Source organism: Oryza brachyantha, chromosome 5 (genome assembly GCF_000231095.2).
Source record: "Oryza brachyantha chromosome 5, ObraRS2, whole genome shotgun sequence".
Taxonomy (NCBI): domain Eukaryota; kingdom Viridiplantae; phylum Streptophyta; class Magnoliopsida; order Poales; family Poaceae; genus Oryza; species Oryza brachyantha.
In genome coordinates this window covers 6651071-6676206 of record NC_023167.2, presented here as the reverse complement: position 1 = coordinate 6676206, position 25136 = coordinate 6651071, and the positions used below count along the sequence as shown (strand labels likewise).

The 25136-nt window shown below is 40.2% G+C and overlaps 2 protein-coding genes across 2 annotated transcripts; both read left to right on the top strand.

The window, feature by feature from the left end:
• Positions 1–496: 496 nt before the first annotated feature.
• Positions 497–5174, top strand: LOC102722300 (putative pentatricopeptide repeat-containing protein At1g10330). The gene is made up of 2 exons (XM_015837477.2): positions 497–2553; positions 4418–5174. The coding sequence occupies exon 1, from the start codon at positions 547–549 to the stop codon at positions 2014–2016; it is 1470 nt and encodes a 489-aa protein (XP_015692963.2). The 5' UTR covers positions 497–546; the 3' UTR covers positions 2017–2553; positions 4418–5174.
• A 3107-nt stretch (positions 5175–8281) lies between these two features.
• Positions 8282–13440, top strand: LOC102722017. The gene is made up of 5 exons (XM_006655084.3): positions 8282–8715; positions 8853–9478; positions 10097–10612; positions 10741–11166; positions 12908–13440. The coding sequence occupies exons 1-4, from the start codon at positions 8463–8465 to the stop codon at positions 10867–10869; spliced, it is 1524 nt and encodes a 507-aa protein (XP_006655147.2). The 5' UTR covers positions 8282–8462; the 3' UTR covers positions 10870–11166; positions 12908–13440.
• The last annotated feature ends 11696 nt before the right edge of the window (positions 13441–25136 follow it).

The following is a 25136-nucleotide window of genomic DNA, read 5'->3' as shown; positions in this document are numbered from 1 at the left end:
CGTGTGGAGTGACGCCGTCGGTGGCCGCACACCAGGCCAGCTGTAGGTGAACCTGTATTGCTGGTTGTCGGAGCTAGACCAGGATCTGCGACCTCCATGGTTTCTTCGACTCGAACGATCAAGAGAAAGACGAAACGTCGTACGGGAGAAATACCTTATACAAATTAAAAAGAAAGAAAATACGTTGGCAGGTAGGAAACGAAGCATCCAATGTTTGTAGGCCCATTTTCATAAAACCAATGTTAGGAAGCCCATAGTTAGAAATGCTACGTTTGGAGACCCAAATATCCCATTCTCTGCTCAACGGACACGAGCTAAACACACGGTACACACCTCAGGCAAATCCCAGTCTCAAGCTCTGCTCAGGCATGTTACCTCATGGCAGCAGCAGCCAAACAGCCCATGGTCTGACGCCGCTTCCCTCGTCCGGCCGCCTCCTGGCCTCGCGCCCGTGCCGGGCTCTCACCTCCCGTCCCGCACCGTCATGCCACGGCGCAGCTTCTTCGCGCGCCGCCGCGGCCGGACTGCCCGCGGGTAGCTCGTTCCATGGTTGCCCGCTCGAGGCACGCCGCCTCGTTCGCAGCATGTTGCTCGTACGCCCGACTCGACCTGCTCCTGCAGGAGAACTTCTCCGCGCCGCGACGCGTCCTCCAGGTCCACGCCCTCCTCCTCACCTCCGGCGCGCTCTCCCTCTACCTCCCCCACTCCCACTCCCAGCCAGCCGCAACCGCCTTCCCCTACAACTGCCTCATCCACGCCCACCTCCGCCTCCGCCTCCGCGGCTTCTCTTCTCCTCCATGGGGGTGGGGTCCCCTCTGGATCTTCTCCGCCATGCTCGCCCGCGGAGTCCGCCCTAACCGCCACACGTTCCCCTCCCTCCTGAAGTCCAGCGCCAGCTCCGAAGCCGCAACCGCGGCTCTCCACGCACAGTGCCTCCGCCGCGGCCTGGAGGGCGACCGCTTCGTGGCCTGCTCCCTCCTCAGCGCGTACGGCCGTGACGGCCGTCTCCCGCGCGACGCGCGTAAGGTGTTCGACGAAATTCCTGCTCCGGATTTGGCTACCTGTAATGCCATGCTTGACGTGCTGGGTCTATCTGGCGACATGTCTGCCGCCCGCCACTTATTTGATCATATGGTGGCTAGGGATGTCGTGTCGTGGACGACGATCATCTCTGGGTTAACGAGGAATGGGTACCACTGGGATGCTGTTCAAACGTTCGGAGGATTTCTGTTGCAGTATAAAGGACGGCTTGCAGAGGCCACACTCGTAAGCATTCTTTCAGCTTGTGCTAATTTGGACGCAGTGGAGGGGCTTGCAGCTGGAATGGCTGTTCATGGGTATATTGTTCGCCATGAGGTTCAGTTCACTGCGTTCTTGGGCACAGCACTCATAGACATGTATGGTAAATACGGGAAGCTTAGATGTTGTAGCCATGCTTTTCGATTGGTAAGAGACAAGGAGGTTTGTACGTGGAATGCACTGCTGTCTGCATTGGCTAATCATGGGATGGAGACAGAAGCACTGGTTAAGTTTGAGATCATGAGAAGTGAAGGGTTCTTGCCAAATCATATTACATTTGTCGCTGTATTGACAGCCTGTGCTCGTGCAGGATTGGTGGAGACTGGGTTAGACTTGTTTGAAGGGTTGTTTACTGAATACAAGGTGGTTCCAATGATGGTGCATTATGGATGCGTGGTAGATCTTTTAGGGCGTGCTGGTTGTTTTACAGAGGCAATTCGAATTATAGAAAGGATGCCATTTCTTCCTGATGCTTCTGTGTGGGGTGCACTTCTTGGGGCTTGCAAGATCCATGGCAATATGGAGCTTTCTGCTCAGATCAGGGAGAAACTAATAGCTCTTGGTCCTCAGCAACCTGGACGATATGTGACTGTTAGGAACATCTATTTAGAACAAGGGAACTGGTATTCTGCCACAAGAATGGGAGAGGTGATGCAGGAGGCTGGGATAAAAAAGACAGTGGGACAAAGCAGTGTTGTGCTTAATTATACGACATAAATAATTTTTCGGGAGATGACAAAAAGTTTAGTTGTCTATTATCTCTTCAGAATTGGAATTTGTCATTTGGGACAAAACCCATGCTGTGTGGCAACTGAGCAGTTCTTAAGTTGACTAGGCGTCCCACCCTGCCCAATTGCCTAGGTGACGCCTTAGGCATTTAAATCGAGTTTAAGGCGACACCTTACACACATGAGCACAAGAGGCATACTAGAAATATGATTATATTTTCCTTTGGAATATGATAATAAGGCAAAAAATTAACAAGTCAACAAGAACACTAGACGGTGGTGACACTTTGCTTCCTGACAGCACTCAGACGCCTCGGCAATGCTTCAAGAACCATGCAACTGAGAGATGGAGATGACAGTTGTGAAAGGGCATATTCCAAGTTGGCCTGCCCAACCCAGCTCTATAGGCATTGTTCCCATAGAGGCCGCATGCCAATGGCTTTTCAAATGACAAATTGTCACTGGATATCACATTCTATCAACCATTTCTACAACCATCCCCTCTTAACGAGTTACATGTCCAAAGGTGAGAAAAGGTATCATTGCAGAGGATAATAAATGTTGAAACCTTGGTACATCTCATTAAAAAAATTGCGTTGCTACTTTTAAAGACAGTACACACCATTTTGACTTGAGGATTTTGTTTGTTTCTTATTTTTAAGTATATTTAATTTGTTAGTCTTAACAGATGATCACTTTCATTCTAATACCCTTATTTATGAAGCTCACTTACAGATTTTTAAAACACTCACTAGTTGTAGCTTTCCTCATAGTATTATGCTAAAATTTTAGTCAAGCAGTGAGCTGGGAAAAATATGCTGACAAATCATCAAAGGTTGTAAAAATATAATGATTTCTGCAGAGGCGTGTAGTAAATATTTGCAATGTTGCTATCTTGGCAAATGTCACTACTCTACAATAATCATTCTATTTTTTGTCTGCCTTGCTTTCTTTGCCAAGTTTCCTTTTATATACTCCTAATTATCCATAATTATATAGTGTTCCCTCATTGTCACAGATAGTAACAAGTAATCCCTTCCCTGGAAAATCAAATGAGATTCATGTTGCTTTTATCTGATATTCTACACTGAGTTATGTTCATCTACACAACATCTAAATTTCATGTAATGGGGCCTGCTACATGTTTTTGTTTCTTGAATATTTAATGGTTCAAATGAATTATTGTTTTTATTTATTGTACACCGTTAAATTACTATTACCTCCGTTTCATATTATAAGACTTTCTGGTCTTACCTAAGATTCATATGGGTGCTAATGAATTTAGACACATATACAAAACATACACATTGATACATGGATAAATCTAGACAAACCTAAAAAGTCTTATAATATAAAACGGAGGGAGTATTTGATAGCTTATGATGTGCCAAGCATGTATTGGAGTAGGGAAGTAAATATATTGCATTGGTTGCAATTACTTATATTAAATAGTCTACATTGGGTCTCTCAACTGGCAACTCTTATGTGGTTTAACTTTTGTTCTTCAACTTCGGTATCGGGAGAATTTGTCCGTCAACTATCAAAATCATCAAAATAAGTCCCTCAGCAAAGTGGTTTTCAGATGGTGGCCTGCACATTATTTTTCTGCCAGGACGTATGCCACGTCATCCAAACCCACTTGTTAGCCTTTCCTCTTTTTTTAATTGAAAACAAATGACAAGAATGAAGATTAAAATAATATTTCCAGATGGATATTGCAAAAGAATGGGAGATGTGATAGACTGGCGCTGGTATGAAGAAGTGTTATAGGTAGGGGCCGAGGGATCGAGGCCCGTGGGCCTAATCCCCTGGCGTGTGAACAGTACATGTGATACTATAGCAACCGGTACTGTAGCAGTACGAATAGGATAGGATTAAGAGATAAATTTAGATTAGAAAAAGTTAGCTACCTAGGGATTAAGTCTCACCATCTATATAAGGATGGATTGTATCGTCATTCTAATCAAGCAATGAATTAGAGTTAGTCTTCCCCAATTTAAGTCCCTTTCTCATCCCTAGCAGCCGCCGCCGCCCGGCTATTCTTCCGGCGGTGTCTACCTCCTATGAACCCTAGCCCATAACAAAAAGTTAGTAGGTATAAGCGGTGTGGAGCTTATTGCTTAATTCTATGACATGAAGTAGTTTAAGTTATTCATGGGATTTAATGTTTGCAACAGAATAGGTATCGTATCAAGAAGATAGTGGTTGTAAGCAGTGTAGTGTTTTCTATGACATGACATGCAGAAGTAGCTATGCCATTCATGGGATTAGATGTTTGCTAGAACATAATAGGTATGGTATTTCTTTTAGATGTTGAATTAATTTGTCATTTGGGACAAAATCCATACTTTTTAGCAACTAACTTTTTCACGTTTTTGTCCAATCTCCAGTGGTGCAATCAGTGCGACGCTGACAATGTATGCCTCATCCATCAAGCGCTTCGCTGGTGGCACCATGCCGGTGGTGCTGGAAGACATGGCCACTGTGGTGACCAGTCTTGACATTGGCATTGCGATGGCAGCCAATCGGAAGCTACGATTGGTAGTGTCCTTCCTCCTTCCCTGCATGCTCTTAGAGGGCTATTCTCAGATGAAGTTTCTTAGTGGTTCAGTCAAATCTGCAAAGGTAAGTGGATGTATTCAGATTTCCCAAATCTCATTGGCATGAAAATATAGTTTTTGTGCTAAATCCAGTGCAAAGTGGAAAGGTAACCCAGGCCAAAATACAGCTGGCTAGCACGGGCCATGGGCCAACTCACTGTAGTTTAGGTGAGCCCAATGTTCTACTTATACAAGTCTTTTGTTTATTTAAGTTCACTAGTCACTAGTGTATTATTGTATTATTTCTTGATATAAGTTTAGTAGTGTATTAGCAATTCAGGTTAGGAGACAAGTGCATTATTTTTTTAATATAAGTTCAATAGTCACTAAGCAGTTTTCGTTACGTTATATTTCTAGTGAGGTTGGGCCGGCATATGAACTTATAGGAATAGGACTATAGGAGCGCCTCGCGGCTTTAGCCTGTGCACCTAATCGTCGCTTCTGTAGTCGGATTAGTTTCCTGTTGATTCTGGTATCTAGGGTGTGCTCTTTAGGCTGAGAAGATGCACCCAAAAATGGATTCTAATATGTCAAAGGATATCCTCGCACGTGCATCATTTTTCTCTCATAAATGCCATGTAAATTGTTATGGAAAATTCTGAAAAACTTTTGGCAATATAGAATAGTATATATTCACTCTGTTCTATATTATAAGACTTTTTGATATTGTCTAGATTTATATGTGCGGAAATGAATCTAGACACATATATAAAATATATATATTGATACGTAGATGAATCTAGACAAAATTCAGAAAGTCTTATAATATAGAAGAATGGGAAAGCAGTGACATACCCTCTTTGATTTTTTTTTTGACGCCGTTGACTTTTTTTATCTACGTGTGACCCTTCGTCTTATTCAAAAATATATATAATTATTAACTATTTTATTATGATTTTGATTTATCACTACAGTAACTTTAACTATGATTTATAATTTTGTATATTTAGATAAAATTTAAATAAGATGAATAGTCAAACATAAATAAAAAAGTCAACGACGTTAAATAAAAAAAAATAGGAGTACATGACTCCACGGGAAGCTTTACTGCTGCCGCCTACTAATGTTTGGCGAAAAGCTTACAAGTTCACGAATCCACGTCTTGTAATCACCGTTTCATTCTTGTCTCTCATAGATCGTCTGAATGTTATCACAATTCAGTTTGTTGGCCATAGGTGGAAGTTTTACATGAGTTTTTTTTTTCATTTGCAAATCTTATAAATTGAGATCACCATGTGTCTAGAATGGAATCGACATAAGAATGGAACAAATTATGAATATTTCAATTCAGTTCTCATGACAAGGATTTGTTAAAACTAGAGATAAGTTCTAAAATTAATGTTTCATATTTTACAATATGTACTAAGAGTGATCTTAGAAAAAGATCATCTATCATGGGAAAAAAAAAGGAGAAAGGCAGCTAAATAAGTTGTTCGCACTTGTCCAAAGCACTTTATAATAGTCGCTAGTATCATTTTGTTTCGTAAGTTGTACAAGTAGCATTTGATTTACATCAGAATCAAAGAGCTTCATCATTTAGCTTGTATTAAAGTGTAAAAACTTTTTGATGATTAAAAACAATTTATAAATAAAACTTTTGTATATGTCTTCTTAGCGATTTAAAAGCAAAGTTTTAAAAATAAACTATGATAAAAAAAACCTTAAAATCAACTCAAATTTAAGTTTTTAAATTTAATTTTCAGCTTATAAGTAGAAGCATAAGCAAGAAGATGAGACTAATATGTTTGAAGAATTAGTTGTTACTTGCAAATTGTTAGGCTTGAAAATAATGGTTTAGCTATCGCAAGAACAGAAGTCCAAGAAAACTTTACTCAAGCATGCTATTCTCAACGATTTCTATACCGGTTCGGCTCGAAACATATTTGTTAATCTCAATTTTAAATAGATCCAATATACAAAATAAATTAATACATGAAAATATGAACATAAATAATAAACAGGATAGTAATCTTTGCACTTGCATTATTACTATACATAATCTACATAGAATTTTACAATATATATATTTGAAGGATTTGTGGTGTGAACCAAAACTCTGCCACCGACAAATACTTCCAAAATACACTAATTATACAATACAACTCAGCTATATAGAAATCGATTTAAATTACTCAAGGACAGAAAACTGAAGCTCTGTCATTTTGTGCCTTTTCTTTTCCTTTGAATGTGCCTCTCTTTTCGGAGTTCTCTATTGTCCATTGAAAATGTGCTTGCATTTGACTTTGTTTGAAAACACAATTTTCATAGGATTTCTTTAATTTGAGTTGTTCGGGTAACTGGTTGGTGGCTCATTACATGGTCGGATACAACCAAAGATTTGCATCCAATCTTTTTGTTTTTCTTATACTTATGTGCAAAATTTTAAATTTTTAATCTTAAAATTAGAGTTAATCAGGGTTTTTCTATTAAAGTCTATTTTTTAGTCTTTGCTTTTATATCACTAAATTTTTAATTCACAAATTATTTTTATTTGCAAAAAAAAAGTCATACCATGGGCCGTTGAACTTACGTTATCCCTTGAAAGGGTTTCCGTTGCAGTAGGCAATAATGTATGAGTTGACCTTTTTGGGAATTGCTCATTACCTTTTCTTATTTTGATATATACTACATGTAGAAACTTTATAAAAAATGCATAATGTACGTGCAAATCTCTCACGAAGAATATGGTGGGATATATCTTATGATGGTTTATGAGCTTGTACGAGCAGCCCACGGTTAATACCCAGAAATAGTCCACTTCCACCAGCGCCAAGTCTAAACAAAAGTGCATACGCACGTAATAGAAGTAGAATCGGCCCACACCTACCCTTCCGATAGTGACGCCACTATCAAATCTCAATCCCAGGATAATTAATAGCAGAAACCAGCTTCAGCGTTCTTACGGTAAGCATAAACAAAACATCATATTAATAATAAGAAAATAAGTGGTACATATGTGTTATTGTTCTAAAAGTAAGTGATATAGAATAAACTAAGATGAAATAACACCAAATCAACTTCAACATAGGCTCTAAAATTTAAATTTTGGCATATTTTTATATTATTTTACCAAAATGGTGAGGGTTTTGACAACATGATAAAAGAGGAGTAAAAGAAACTAGTCCACGCAAAAAATACAAAATATCATATCACAATGAGAATCTTATCAGTGATTAGATAGATGTCGAGGCTTTTATATATACTAGTTGCAGCGGGATATTAATTAAAATATAATCATTAACCTATCATTACCATTACTTTTTCCATATAATATCTATCCATTGATGTATATATTGCTATAAAGTATCATTTTTTGTGTACATAAAGTACTATGGACATTTAAAAAAATAATAAGAGTGGTTAGATGATGGTACATTTATAACCAACACTACTTTTAAATGAGTACGATACGATATAAGTATTTGTAGGTTATTTAACCAGTATGAACATTAAAAAGAAAAAAAAAATATCATGCTCATTGACGCACGAGAATAGATGAGAAATGAATAAAGACACAAGGATAAGGGAAAAATAAAGTATGGATAATTTTAAATAAGAAATGATTACCGACGCAAATCATAATATGAATAACAACAGAGATACTTCTAATTTGATTATAAGAAATACTAACATCAGGAGGGTGCGCACACACACATTGTACCTATCATATCTATCACCTTCTCTCTTTTCTCAATGCCCACCACCTTTTGTCTAGCTGTCTTCACATCAGCTGTTCCAGCACACCGACACCACATGGTGTACGCGTGTGCCTGGACCCGCACCCCACGGTGAGTGTCGTCCGTCGTCCTCGATCGCATCAGCTGCCGCGCGCCACATGGCCGTCCCCGTTGTTGCGGACGCTGCTACTCTCCTCCTCCTCCTCCTCGTCCTCTCGTGCTGCTCGGCGACGCGGTCCACCACCGTCACGACGAACGGCGTCGACGGCGGGTACGTGTCGGCGGTCGGGGACCCCGGGATGCGGCGCGACGGCCTCCGCGTCGCCTGGGAGGCCTGGAACTTCTGCAATGAGGTCGGCCGGGAGGCCCCCGGCATGGGCAGCCCCCGCGGCGCCGACTGCTTCGATCTCGGTTGCTCCATCCTCCTGCTCTCTTTTAATCCTCTCAAGATATGGTTTTCTTGTTAAATCCAAGAGATGTCGCCGTCACGAGAGGGATGCATAAGTTGATTTGTCGATTTGACGGTTGGAAAGGTGAAATCTTTGCAGAGAATGGCGTGGATGGGCGCGGCCAGCCGACGTACAGGGTGGTGCACAGGGTGAGCGACGCCGACAACAACCTCCGTGCGGGCGACCCGTTCCCCGGCGCACCGGCGAACATCACGGACGTCGACCGGTACGCGGCGGCGAAGGAGCTGTACCTCGGGGGCCGGTGCCAGGTGGCCGACAGCCCGGCGCCGTGGCAGTTCTGGATGGTCATGCTCAAGAACGGCAACCTGGACACCGCCGCCGCCATCTGCCCGGAGAACGGCCGCCCGGCGCGGCCGTTCCCGCAGGGCAAGTTCCCGTGCCCCGGCGGCGCCGGCTGCATGAACCAGCCGCTCGTGTTCCACAACCGCACCGCGCTGGATGCCACCGGCCGTCGGCTCACCGGCGGGCTGTTCGGCACGTACGACCTCGACGCGAAGGACCTTGCCAGCAAAGAAGTGTCGTACTACTCGGTGACGTGGGAGAAGGACCTCGGCAGCGGCGGCGCCGGCGCCGGCGGGTGGGTGTTCCACCACAAGCTGCGCACTTCGCCCAAGTATCCATGGCTGATGCTTTACCTCCGCTCCGACGCCACCTCGGGATTCTCCGGCGGCTACCACTACGACACCAGAGGCATGACCAAGATAGTAAGTCTCTTCTTTCTGTTAATCTAAAGTCATTTTCCTTTCACTATCGCTGACTCGTGCCACTACCGAATTAAATCCACATGAAGTTTTCTTTACCTTCCTCCGCTTTCCATTTTCACGAACATGACACATGATTAATTATATATTCCTAACTAATAACTGCTCTTGTACGATTGGTAGTTAGTATGACGACTTCTTTATTAATTAGGTTGACAATTTTGTAGCGTGTCATATTCATTTGCAAGTGTAATGTCATCGTGATCTGATCTGACTGGTACCGGCCCATCTCAATACAACCGTATCCCGTCTCAACTGTATTAGTGGGTTTCCATGTTGAACGTTCATCAAACCGTACTTTTTATTTGAAGTTTTTTTTGAAAAAATTATGAAATAATTAAAATAGTCACACATATAATAGTATTTATATTTTATCATCTAATAATAAAATACTAATCATAATTTTTTTATTTTTTTAAAATAAGACAGATGATTAAATGATAAACATAAATAGTTACACACTTGTCGTGAGTCGGAGGATGCATTTGATAGATCTTGAAACTACTAGCATTTAAAAAATAAAATCGTGACCAGATTAGGACTGAAACATGGTGATGTCAGGTACCCGAGTCACCAAACTTCAAGGTGAGGGTGACGCTGGAGGTGAAGCAGGGAGGGGGTCCCAACAGCCAGTTCTACCTCATGGACATGGGCAGCTGCTGGAAGAACGACGGCCGCCCGTGCGACGGCGACGCGACGACGGACGTGACGCGGTACAGCGAGATGATCATCAACCCGGAGACGCCGTCGTGGTGCACGCCGGGGAAGGTCGGGCTGTGCCCGCCGTGGCACACGTTCCGGAACGGCACCCGCGTGCACCGCGCCGACGCCGCGCGGTTCCCCTACGCCGCCTACCACCTGTACTGCTCCCCCGGGAACGCGCGCGCCGCCGAGCAGCCGGCCACCCCGTGCGACCCCTACAGCAACCCGCAGCCGCAGGAGATCATGCAGCTGGTGCCGCACCCGGTGTGGGGCGAGTTCGGCTACCCCACGGCGAAAGGGCAGGGCTGGGTCGGCGATCCCCGGACGTGGGAGCTCGACGTCGGCGCCATGTCACAGGCGCTCTACTTCTACCAGGTACGAACAGTGGGATGGCCGTGCGTGCGTGTACCCTCCTGATGTTAGTTCAACTAAATGTATTTGAACGGTTAATTTTATTTCAACGGTGAGGGTGAACGTGACGGATGTTGGTGCGATGGCTGCAGGATCCGGGCACGCCGCCGGCGAGGAGGCGGTGGTCGTCGCTGGATGTGGGAACGGAGATATATGTCAGCGACCATGCCGAGGCGGAGTGGACGCTGAGTGGATTCGACATTCTTGTGCCCAGCAAGTGAAGGACCCGTCGGTCGCGCTTGTTTCTAGCGTGTGTAAAAGTACAACAGATTACAGATCAATTAATGGAATACATTATACAGACAAACTGAAGGGACACGGTATACCATCAGGGAACAATGTAGGTTGTGGTCCTGTAGATTTCGACCGATTGATGCATATTCCTTTGCGCATGCCAATGCCCATCCTGCTAAGGTGGCCCAGTGGTCCAACGCAGATCTGCGGCTCCACATGCCAAGTGCTCTCCACCCGTGGGAGGCTCCATTTTGCCATGGCTTGGTCCAGCTCCTCAATTCCTGGTACGCTACTGAAATTATTCTTTTATATTACATAAAGAGAATTCCCGATATACCACTAAAATTATACTCGGTTCCTTTTATATTATGTAAAAGTTTAAACTTCTCTCTATGTTATTTATTTAATTTTTTCTTCCTTACGTGTCACTACAGTTAAGTTTTCCATCCAACTCCATTAACTTATTTTGCTTAGATTTCTTCTATGCCACTACATGTCAAATGACACAAAACATAGAATTGAAAATTGGTATTTTCGAATAAAATTTGAAATTAAGACAGCAGAATTGAAAATTCATATTTTCAAATAAAATTTAAAAATTGATATTTTCAGATAAATTTGAAATGACCCGCAACATAGAATTGAAAATTTGAAAAATATCAATTTTCCTACTTAGAAATTTTCAGAGATTTTTTGTCACTCTGTTTACTCATTTAATTTTTTTCAGAGATTTAAAAACCATTTTAGTTTTTGGAAATTTTCAAAAGGTTTAAAAAATATCCAGACTATGATAGTTAGAGACTGAGGTCAAATATTGCTCTTTAGTACTCTTCAAAGTAGGGAAATTGATATTTTTAAAATTTTCAATTATATGTTGCAGGTCATTTCAAATTTATCCAAAAATATCAATTTTCAAATTTTATTCGAAAATATCAATTTTTAAATTTTATTCAAAAATATCAATTTTCAATTCTGCTATCTTAATTTTAAATTTTATACAAAAATATCAATTTTTAGTTTTATGTTTCGGGTCAATTGGCATGTAGTGGCATAGAAGGAACGTAAGCAAAATAAGTTAAAATAAGTTAACAGAGTTGGATGGAAAAGTTAACGGCAGAGACACATAAGGAAGAAAAAATTAAGTGAATGGCACAAAGGGAAGTTTGATTGTTTGTATGACATAGAAGGAACCGGGTATGAAGTTTGATTGTTTGTATGACATAGAAAGAACCGGATATAATTTTAGTGGCATACAGGAAATTCTCTCCCTCTTTTTTTTTCCTTTTTTCTTCTCTATGAAAGCTCGATTATCCTCTCTCCGCTTTCACATATTGAGTTCTTCCTCCATCTTTTGATTTGATACCTTTTGACTTTTTAGATCATCTTTGACTATTTGGTTTACTCAATTTTTCCATATAAGTCACATGTAAAGTATCTTCAATGAAAAATTAAATCATAACAAAATAATTAATAATTATATAATTATTTTTAAATTAATAGTAGTGAAGATACATGATGCTCTACTATGAATGGTATCTATGCAATGGATTAGTACTGTTTTTGAATTAATACTAGTGAAGAGACCTTTATTTTACAAGATGCTGAGTAGAAGATATTGTTTATAAAATTTTATACCCAATTTATGCTAACTTTTAATTTACTGAAATTTTTTAACTTAGAGTAAAATAACCTGATAAACAGAAATCACATAATTTTCTAAGTCTAATAGTTAGTTTCACAATTTTCTGAACATAGATGAATTTCCTATGAATTTCATGGTAATAATTCATATTTAAACCATTTTCTTAAAGCTTTAATTATTATGTTAACTTCTTGTACAAAAGGTTCTACCTTTTACTTTACCAGATTAAATAAGTTAAATTTAGGAGTACCACAAAATTTGTTTCATTAGATTTGGAGTTCAAATGAATGTTTTAGACAACTTTAAAGTTAAACTAATTTATAGTTTGACAGAAAATAGTTTCCTACTATTTTCTCTCATTTCTCTCTCGCTCTCTCTTATAGGTGGGCTTCACCTGTCATTGATAGGGAGCGGAGGGGGTGGTTAGCGGGTGCGGCTGGTAAGTTTGGGCGCGTGGGCACTCGCGATGCAGAGGATTTCAGGGGCGGCGACCAAAAGAGAAAAAGCAGAAGGTTCATGGTGAATCTAGGGTCACTAGTGGTGCAGGGTGCGATGGCCGGAGTTAGCCTCCATGACTATCTATAAGAAGCGTCGGCTCTTGCGCACGTTTATGCATGTTGTTCCTAGAGCGGGTTGGAACCTTATCTGAACTTGGGCGAGCGTCCACGAGGTCTAAAATGTACCAGAGAGGATAACGACGATACAAGCGAGACTATGCACGATAGTGGTTGGGCTCTTTATCTTGCTGTGGTTTCTCACGGGGGATGACACAAATTTAGGCAGATGGGGCGGTGACGGGCCATGAGGTGGGCAAGAGGGAGGTTGTCTTGGGTGAGGGCAGCGGCGAGTGGCAGAGATGGCCGAGCCCGTAGGCGTGTGATAGTGGGTTAGGGATGGTGGCAGGTCAACCCATGAGTGCTTTAGAGTCGACTCTATTTCAACTAAATAAACTAAATATTATTGTGTTGAAACTTAGTTTATTTTATTAAACTAGAGCTGACCTTAAATTACCTGCGGGACAACCCATGTCCATCCTTAGTGCTAACTAGTTGGGGGTTTGGTAGGTGGAGATACTGATCGGTGGGTCCCCCTAGGGGTGGTGGGGCACACTGGTCATGTGATCAAGGGATAACAGGCTAATATTTTCGTGTGATGAAGAGAGAAAAGGCCAACATTTTCCAAGTATTAATGCTGAACCGTGATACACTCTTGCATGGTTTAGGTAACTTCCACGTGGTCCTAGAGGGTGGGTCTATTTACTATGGCTACATGAGAGTATGGTTTACAGCTGGAAAAAAGCTAGAGCTAAAGTCAAAATGTGTTGGACTTGATGAGATTTCAAAAAGGGCTAAACAATCCTAATATGTACACCATGAAATGGGTTTGGAAAGTGCATTTCATGTTGAAATTGTCTAGACTAGAGGATAAGCACACTTCGCTCATAGCGGCAACTATGAGAAGAGGGTAGAAGGACATTTCGCACAAAACATGTTCATGGAGAGAAAATAGTAGGTTTATTGCCTTGTACAATAAGAGCTGGTTTGTTTTGCATTAACTATAGTAAAAAAGGTATGGTACGCATGGTAGATATGGCGTGTGCATTATACTGTTGGGTTCTAGGGCCCTAGGCGGGAGGGTAGACCGCTTAGCACAAACAAATTAGGTAGGAAGGACTGCGAAGAGGCAACTGATCATTGATAGTCCAGCAAGCTAACCATAATTTTTGGGTGCACCTAATCACAGCCGGTAGATTTCTTACTTTTGGTTGATCATAGCTAGCACAAGAATGGAACACAAGGCGCACTGGTCCATGAAAGGCACAAAATAAGTCAAAAATGCACAACACATACAGCGCAGTTAAGGCGGACGATGCAGGCAGGCAACACAATGTGGTTAGAACGTGTATTGGTCTCATCAGATCACCAACATTTCATGTATGTTTTGAATTTGTCAATATTTTAGAAAGGGGTCAAATAGGCAAACTGATAATGTTGAACTCTTTGATCTTGACAAAATAATTGTTTGTGCACTTTTCTACCAAAATACAATTATGAGAAAATTAAGAGGTGATTCCATTTCCATTATATTCATCTAGGAATTTTTAATCGAGTCTTTCTTGTTGTTTTAAATTCTTGACTTGGTATTAGTAGATGCAAAATCCTATTATGCCATTACAAATGTATAAGAATGCAAAAGAGAAGAGATGGTGCATCTAAAATGGTTATTTTTCATTACTTTCAGTTAGGCTTGAATACATCTCTAAACCTAGGTATGTTTTAGTGAATGATCTAAGAATTATCTGACAGGAAAGATATTAACAAACAATCATCCTGATATTAAAAAAGTAAAATAAATTGGTGTTTACTAAAACTTGTGTCATGTGTCATCTAAGTTCGTGAGCTCCATGTTTCAAACTTGATAAAGTGTGCCAACTAGTTGCAAAAGAATCATGTCATACTGTAGGAGCCCATGAGGCACTGACATGGCTAACACTTCACTCTCTTGTGTCTCGACATCTACCACATTAATATCAAGAAGGCTCTCAAAGAACCACGTGGGCTTACAAGGAGCTTGTGACAGTTTTAAATCTAGATATATTTTTGTAAATTTAGAGAGATGAATTCATGCTTTCAAAGTTCACAAAAATATTACATTTGTGTCCCAAAATATAAGCATTTCTATGTTATTTAACGATGATTAAGATATAGAAGAAAAGAGTATCATGTCACTTAAAACAAAGATGGGTTGGGAAAGTAGTTGGCGACAAAATATGATGAATCTTGAAAAAAAGAAAGGATTTTATGACAATTTGAGCTATCAATAGTATAAAAAGTAGTTATGTTTTGATAGAAGATTGAATATCTATAAATGAGGAAAGATCAGGTCGGCTCAATGCCGCAAAGCACCTAGTACTATAGTTTGTGTCCTGCCACAGTGCTTCTTGTATCACAAGTCACTTTCTTCTCCCCTCTTATAATAGCCTACTACGGATGAAAGGATTAAGCCACTTTCAGCCTATACATTTAAATCAATTGTGGTGACTGTCAAATTCTATGGTGGTCCTATGCCTCTAAGATTGGAAGATAACGCTCGCAAATTGGTTAAAGAAATAGGAGAACCTTTTGCATGCTGTTGCCCCAATCTTAGAAGAAAATCTAAGAAAAGACTACAAGTTCATGAATCTTAAGAGTGAAAATGGATGTAACAAAGCTAGTCTAGGTCACTGCAACATCAAAAGTAGGGACCCTCTCAAGATTTATGTTTACTATGAGAGAATTCACAGAATCTGTACCTTCTATGGTTTAATGTTTCACAACATACACTCCTGCCCAATCAAACAAAATATCATAATCTAGCAAAAGATAAACACCCGAGAACCAGTTTAGGACAAGTATGGGAGATGGATCACCCAGTTATCCTAATTTCCCCCTAAAGCTCTAGTGGATTTAGAAGGGATGAACAAGAATTCAATGGTGGAAAGATTTCGGTAACATTTTGCAAGAGGTGAATCCAATTCATTCCAAGGAAGAAACTTTTCCTCTACTCAATTGGACAAGACAAACAGTGTTCCTCCACCAAATGCATTAATTGCAATGGGGCCAAACAAGCTGACATGATCACCTATGGAGAAGCTTGTAGAAGATGGCAGAAAGGAGCAAGAAAAAGGACAAGGAAATATACCTTTGTAGCAAGCTGATTTGTCAGTTACTATGAAGTCTTCTGCTCAACATTTTCGGTAGCAGATAGCCAATTGGCTCAGGAGCATTCTCAAGGGATGGACCAACCAGACACAATAGTTGAAGTCTAGAAAAATAAAGTTGGTCCATATGTGATCCCGACAAATAAGAAGTTACAGTTCGAAAATCAAATTCACAATTTCTATCAGTTTTAGCAAGATATTAACCCTATTCCTTTGAGTAGCCTGCAACAGTTTAATCACTCCTCTTAGATTACTAAAAGCCTACCTTGCAGCAAATATTAAACCCTCAACATCTCCAAACAAGGCAAAACAAATTGACTGAGATTAACGTATCAGGGTGAGAAAACTTAATGGCTCCCTCTCCTCTAAGGCACAAGGTTGGTACTAAGTGGTCAATGTCCATTGATCTCTCCTCATCTAAATAGAAGAGAGCTAGACGAGGAGAGCGCTATCCTGATGGAGATGGAAGAAGAGAGGGGGTTATTTACACCGTCTCCTTAGCAGGTGTCAATGGTGGTTGGAGGCAATGGGTGGTGCCCAGATCATATTTGGATGGAGGAAGTCTTTATGCTCCTGGAGTTGGATGTGAAGGAGACTCTGGATCAAGTAGATGGAGAGGAGATGGAAAAACAGTCAGAGAAGGGAACACAAGCCTAGAAACAAAACTACTCGTTGGGCTCGACGGGTTGGGCTTCAAAGTGGAATGGGAGAACAAGCTTCTAGGAGGGATACCTTGTCAAAGGAGCTGTGAACACACCAGTTTTGCAAGATGACCCTCATAATTATGATAAGAGGGCTACTCTGGAGGAAGAAAATATCCCCTTTTCTCAAGATGTGGCTGCAAAAGCTCAAGGCTTAAGAGGATCAAACTTCATCTCTAAGTTCAGGTAATGCAAGTAATCAAGGTATGGGTGTTAAAGCTAGGCTTCAAACTATTGTTTCTCTTGTGTTGGCTATTGCTCTTGGGAGAAAGGATGTTACGTCTAGTTCTAGTGGGTCTGGGATGGACCAAAGCAGAGATCTTGAAAGTCACTTTCAACTTCATCAAGTCACAAGCTTTTCCGGTAAAAAGTTGGAACAAGGGAGCTATGCTGATGAGGGCATTTGGCACCAACCTGTAAGGCACCACAGGAGCCATGACCTTCTTGAGCTAGAATTGCCAAGGTGTAGGAGGGCACCTATGCAGTAGAAAAATACAGTATCTCTGATGAGGACATCACTCATTCGGATATACACAACAATCACAATCCTTCGCTCGTCATTCAAGGTCCAATCACAAGAGCTCGCACACGACAATGAATTTAGAGGTGACTTTGTTCCTAAGTTCTTCTCTATATGAGTTTGAGAATAGATTGCTACCTAATGATTATATTATGATGAGAAACAATGGAGAGGACAAGGAAACACTTAGAGAGGACAAGGAAACACTTAGAGGACCAGCCAGGGCATCCAAGTCAAAATGGAGGCCCAAACCAAGTTGACTTCGAGTATGTTTCATAGTCCAGGACCAATCTACATTGAAACGAGCACCTTGGTCACGTACGCGCTTGGATTGGGATGTTCTTTACATGGATGAAAAACTAAAAAAATAACACTTCCAGTGGTTCTAGTCCCATGTCCAAATTCAATAAGTCATGGGGAATTGTTGGAACAAGTTGACGTACAAAATCTATTCCCATGCTGCATTGCCAAATTTTGGGCCTTTGGAACATGTATCATGTTGGAGCCCATTAGGGTTTGCATCAACAACATGTATTTGTTCTGGTGTTTGCATGACCCTTAACTCCACATATTAATAGTCACTGCTATACTTAGGGTTTGAGTTTTTGCTTAGATTAATCTGTCAAGAATAGTTTCATTGATCCTTCGGGTTTGTGAGACTCCAACTTGTCAGCTTAATTATTCATCTATAATTTGGTTGCAATCTTTCTTGTTATTGTTTGTGTTCTTTGACTCGCGAGTAGGAATTGACCTTCTCGGCGAGGTCAATCGGGTCTCGACGCGGTTGATAAATAGAGGAAACGTGGTGCTGCAATGTGGGGCTCAAGAGTGTGTTCATTCAGAAGCTGGATCAACTTGTGTCGCAACTCCACCAATTCAAGTGTTTATTAGAACCTTTCGGAAGATCGGAAACCCTCGTCCACGTCAATCTCCGTTGTGTCATCAACTCTACTAAGTCTTAGGTAATCGTTGTTCCATAAACTAAAAATGACACTGTACCTAACATTAGGAAACCTAGAAAATCTTTCAAATTTGAAAACTGGTAGCTAATAAAGGATGATTTTCAAGATTTTACAAAAAAAATGTCTAGAGCATGCAGATAACTCCTTTATTAGGAAGGGAAAAGTTCTTGGTTTCAGTCTTGTAAATTGGAGCATGAAGAAAATGCCTTGTCTCAGCAAATTGCAAATATAGAAGAACTTGCTCAAATTCAAAGCTCCACTAAGAGACATAATCTTGCTAACAAAGAAAAAATGCTCATCACCAAACATGATGCTCTAATGAAAAAAATCTTATATTATGACAGGCAGAGAGCTAAAAAACATTCGGTTCAAGAGAGATAGGAACACTTCCTTTTTTTAACAATCTGTCATCAAGAGAAGAAGAAAAAATATGATCTCCTCCATCATCTTGAATAATAATTTACTTACATACCCTGATGATATAGCTAATGCTTTTATAGACTACTTCACTGGCCTTTTGGTTTAGATAGACAACCCAAAGAAAATCTTACCATCCAAGAGACAACCCACAATATGAAATAAATTGGCAATGCCCTGATAAAGAAGAAGTTCAGCAGATCTTAAAGGCATGAAAAGAAATGCATCTCGAGGAGCAGATGGCCTGAATGTACCTTTCTATCAAACAGGTAATCTTCCTTCTAAATTAAACGAAACCAATTTGGTTTGAGTTCCCAAAAAAGCAGGCATGCTTATCTTGTTGATTTCATACCTATTAGCCTTTGCAATTTGCTTTACAAAACTATTGCCAAATTCATTGCTAATAGAATAAAAGATAAACCTACTGGTCTTATTTGTCATTCTCAACATAGTTCCATTCCTGGCAAAAGGATTGCAAATAATATTATTATTGATCATGAAATCACCCACTCTTTTAGACTTAACTCTTACAAGCAACAAGCTTTTCTCCTAAAAATTGACCTCTCTAAAGCTTTTGATAGATTGGAATGGGATTTTATTGCCTCTGCTGTGCAAGGCCAAGGATTTCATTGTAAGTTTACAGATCTAGTTCTTTCTTGCACCAATACTTCTAATCTTGCAGTCACCATTAATGGTCAATCATATGGAGCAATCAAAGGAAAAAAAAAGGCATTTGTCAATGTTATCCCCTTTCTTCGTATCTCTTTTTTCTAGCTTTAAATGAACTTTCCCGACAACCGAATGAAGCACATAATAATCATCTAATCATCAAATCTAGGGTGTTAGTTTGAGCAACTCTAGTCATGTCATTCATTCCCTTCTATTTGTAGATGATCTCATTATCAGAAGTACAACTACTAAAGACGAGGCAAGAAAAATCAGAAGCATCATTGATGAATTTTGATGCAAATCAGGAAGCCCCAAATTGGGAGAAGTCAGGAACCTTTTTTAGTACTTCGACTCTAGACAAAACACGATCTCTATTAAACAGATTTTCCCTGTTGTGGATATTGACAATAATACTAGACATGTAGGACATCCTCTCTTTGCGACCAACAAAACCAAAGTAGCGGCTTACAATTTCATTATTGACAAATTCAAAGCTAAACTTACGATCTTGAAGGCTAACAGACTCTCTCATGCAGAAAGATTAACCTTAATCAAATTTGTTTTTTTCTTTCCTACCCATTTATTATATGTCCACTATTATCGTCCCAAAAAACTCATCTCTAAAATCACGGCTATCATTAGGACCTTTTGGTGGGTAGGGGTGAAGGACAAGAAAAGAAGCTTCTTTGCTTAAAATCATGCAGATAAATTTGCAAGCTAGGGCAAGGAGGACTTGGCATCACAGATATTTAAGCAATCAACAAAAGCTCAATTCTAAACTCGGCCTAGAGGTTAGTCACAAATCAACAAGACCATCTTTCGCAAATTCTGAAAGGTACGTATTTCCACACCACCTCCTTTTGGGATTCCCCTACTAATACTCCCAAATCAGCTTATTGGGTCTCAATACTAAATATAAGAAAGGTTCTCAATGAGTCTCTTATCTGGCAACTCGCTAAAGGTAATATCTCTATTTGGAATTAGCCTTGGAGTAACTTTGACTCTAAATATCACTATTGCATTAAAACTAACCCAATGCCTCATCATTTACCCACTCTGGTGATGGATTTGCGGACTTTGGAGAAAAACTGGCATATCCCAAAACTCAATTCTATATTTGAAGAAATTGCAGTCAACAAGATTATGCACGTGCAAATTGTTCGTGACAACTCAGAGGATAAACTTTGTTGGAAGCACACTAGTGGTGGTATCTACAATACCAAAAGTGCATATAAAGAATTCATCAAAAGGGAAAACCAGAGTTATCATCAGCTAAGTCCTCAAGTTCTCTCGATCATTAAATTGATCTAGAAAGACAAATTAATACATCATAAAGTTAAACCTTTGCTTGGAGATTACTCAGAGAAGCTCTTCCCTCTGCCAAGAGGCTAAATCATAGAGTTGATGATATCTCTGCCGCCTGTTGCAGATGTGGTCGACCGGAAACTAATTTTCATCTAATATTGGGTTGTCCCTTTAGCCAGCTAACCTTGTTGATTTTTGGTCTTAATATTTCTTCCAATGCTTTTAATGACCATGTTTCTATGGCTCATGTGATCGCTTACATTACTAACAATGGTCCAAATAGAGCTGCTTTGAGCAAAATTCTAATTATTATGTGGCACGTTTGGAAAACTAGAATGGTCTATTTTGCAGGAAAATTTAAAGAGCCTTTGTAGGTCTATTTTGCAACTGAAGCGATGCTTAATTCATACAGAAGCTTCTTGACAGCAACAGGGCAATAGAAAATATACCTACTGGAGACAAATATTATGTGGATGGTACTTGGGGAATGATCAAGCGGGAATTAGAATCTTCTTTCATATACCTGATATTCATAATGCACTTGTCCTTAAAGCTAATCCTCTTTGAATGCCAAGCTGACGACGCTACTCTTGGCGATGGAAGTGGAAAAATTGCTCAATCTAGAAGAAATTGTCTTTCTTACGGATAATCTAACAGTTGTAGATACAATCAAAAAAGAAGACTTTTCTACATATCTAGGACTTGGAGTCTTGTCCTATTCTAGAGTCAGATGCAAAATAAAATCACTGTAAGTCTGATGCAGGTTAATGGATTTTTAAGAGACATTAACAGAATGGTGGACAGGCTAGCTAAGGAGACCAAAGACATTCAATATCACTCGCCCACTTATAACTGTCAAAACATCTCACACCTAGATCAGCCTAACAGAGAATGTTTTGTCTACTCTAGAAAGAACAACTTCTATTCAGCCCTTTCTCCAATTGAACATGCATTTTGCTTCTAATAATTTTTTTTTTGAGGTGAGAAGGTAGAGGAGGCTCTACCTTGTATCCATTTCATTGAGAAAATGGGTTTGTGCTACAGTGAAAGAAGATTGGGGTACAGAGGAAGGAATGTACAAATGAGGAAGGGTTGTCAGCTTCCTCTGAAAACAAAAAGGAATTAAAAAGGCATTAAGCAAGATGAGAATAGGTAAACCTAGAGGTACTGAGTGTTCCATTGAGTTAGCTTCATTCTGGTATTGTTGTTGGAACGATGGCTCCATAGCTCGATGGTATCTTTTATCTATCTCAGAGTTTCTAGTAAGGGTTGTATGTGTTGATCAAATACTCTTTTATTTCTTACTTTCCAGAGGGTGTATGTGCAAGCTGCAAACCTTATTGGCTCCACGCCTGTTATCCGATTGTTTTGTGTATGTATTGCCTCCAGAAAATGACTTATTGAGCTGGATGTGTTGGCTGGAAGTGATAGCTGTGGTTTAGCCCATAAATTTGTTGCTACCCTGCATCTTAGAATGATGTGATCAGCTATTTCTAGGGCTAGGCATAGATCATAGTGTAGGTTGTCATTGCATTTCTTTTTTACCATGTTAGCTCTTGTGTTCAATCTATCTTTGTAGGCTAACTAGAGAAACATTTTGCAGTTGTTCGGTATGGTGGTTATCCAGATATACTCTGATTAGCTCCAGAGTGATCCATGGCAAGTCATCATGTGGTATAAGCTTGAAGTTGCTATATGTGTGATGGGGTATATCATTTGTCTTTCATCTGGGATTGCCTCATTTGGGGAGTAGTTGTTGATGGTCAGCTTTGAGCAAACATGTTTTGTTGTAGTTTAAGGTTCCAACTGTTGTCTTGGTATTGCGATGTGACTGTGCAGTCCTTGTCTATTGCATATGAATATAGGATGGGGAAGGCATTCATGAGTATGACAGTAGTCCATTTATCCTTCCAGAAAGAGATTGTGCTTCCCCTTCCTAGCTTAGTTGTGGTAATATTTATCAATTTGTGGATGTTAGTGTTCATCAATTTCTAGATAGGAGTGTCACCAGCTTTCACTTGTGATGGTATGTTGGTCTTCATATACTTGTCTTTGAACCATTTTCCTATTGGTTGCTCGCAGTTTTCAGTGAGAATTATGTTCCCAGTTTTCAGCAGAAGTGCCATGTTTTGGGTTTTCAGGTCTTTGATACCTAACCCTCCCTGAGCTTTGGTCAGTATAATAGTTTTCCAAGAAACTAGACATTGTCCCCCTTTCACTGTTTTCTCTCCTTTCCATAAGAAGGCTCTTGTGAGTTTGTCCATTGCCTCAATTGATTTATTTGTCCATTGGCAGCATGACAGGTAGCATGTTGGTATGGCTAAGATAACAAAGTTATCATTGTTATTCTCCCTCCTGATGACAAGGGTAGCCATCCTGCTAACATTTTATTGATCTTTGCAATTACTGGCATTAGCATATTGTGAAAAATCTTGGTTGTGGCTAGTGGTAGCCCCAAATAATTGCATGGTAGAGCGCTCAGGGGACACTGCAGAATCTGTGCTGCCTCTTGTGCTTCTGTTGGATTTAGGTGATTTGGTACAAGGGTACTCTTGTGATAATTGATTTTTAGTCCTGAGAAATTTGCGAATGAGTCCAGTAATTATTTTGTTGTTGTTACTTGTTGGACTGTCCCTTTGATTAGTAGCAGTGTGTCATCGGCATATTGGAGAATTGGTGGTGCTCCAGTTGTGTCTAGTGGGTGGGTTAGGTTGCCCTTTTGTAAGCACTTTGAATCAACTTTTGTAACACGTCTGCGATGATGACGAATAGGTATGGTGATAGTGGGTCGCCTTGACGACATCCCCTCTTGTATTGTATTTTTTCGCCCACTGACCCATTCATTATTATTTGTGTGCTACCCGTGTGGAGGAGTGTTTTTATCCATTGTATCCATTTGTCATGGAAGTCCCTGTGATGCAGTACCCTTGTAGTAGCTTCCCAACTTACTATATCAAAGGCATTGTGGAAATCCAATTTGAGGACTAGTGTTGGTTTTTTTTTCTTTTTAGGGCATATTGGACCATCTCAGATGCCAAAATGAAGTTCTCTATGATGTATCTATTTTTGACAAAGCCTGATTGCATTGGGTCAATTAGCTCTGCTATGTGTGTTTGCAATCTATTGGCCGGGACTTTGCTTATTAGCTTTGGTAGACTATGTAGTAAAGAAATTGGTCTGAAATATCTTATGTCCTAAGGGCTCGGTTTCTTTGGCAGTAAAGTTATGTATGATCTGTTGACTCCCTTGAGACTGATTGTGTTGTCATGAAATTCTAGAAGATGTCTAGGAGGTCCGGCATTAGAGTCGTTTCAAACTTTTTATAGAATTCATTTGTGAATCCATCAGGTCCTGGACTTTTGTTGTTTGGTGACTAGGCGATTACATTTTTGATTTCATCATTTGTGAAGTTGGCACATAAATCCTGGAGGTTAGTCCCTTCCTAGTAAAGATCAGGTAAATGTACATTGCCTTCGGAGGGAGAGGGTTCACTGAATATTTGGGTGAAGTATGCTGTTGCTATCTCTAGTTTCTTTGAGTTGTCAAAATGTTCCACATTGTTTTCAATAAGTACTTTGATGCTATTCTTTGTCTAGCAATTGTAGCCACCATGTGGTAGAACTTCGTGTTTTCATCCGCTAAGGTGCAGTAACAAATTATTGCCTTCCTTTTCCATTTAAGCGTTATGAACCAAGTTAATTCCTTGATTTTATTTTGTCTATTCCGTCTAAGACAGTATTCCATGTTGGTTAGTTGTCTCTATTCTTCGATGTTGTCCAGATATTGAATAGTAGAATTATTGTCCATTAACATATTTGGTAAGTTCTTGTTTCCCCTTATCCATGTTCTGATTTGTGCTCTGAGTCTTCGAGTTTTGTGACTGAATTTGGTTATTGGGTTTGTTTGTGTCGTTTCTTTGATCCAGTTAGATTCAACGAATGAGATGAACTGAGGGTTGTGCAGCTAGAAATTTTCCATCCGGAAGATGTTTGAGCGTGGGATATCTTTTGATATAGTAGCTATGATCGGTGTGTGGTCCTTGGTTGTTGTCGGCAATGCTTTTGCCATTGAGTCTGGGAAGCTCTGATTCCACTCTGTGTCCACAAGGATCCTATCCAAATTGACTAATGTGGGGTTCCTTCTTTTGCTTGTCCAGGTGAACCTTTTGTTGGGGATTTCCAGGTCTTCTAGGTTTTCGTTGTTTATCCAGTAGTTAAAAGCTTCCATATCCCTCAGATTTAAGTTGTTATTATTTTTTTCGTGTGTGTATCTATAGATGTTGAAGTCACCAATGCACATCCATGGCCCCAGGTTAATTAGCCTCATGTTTGATAATGT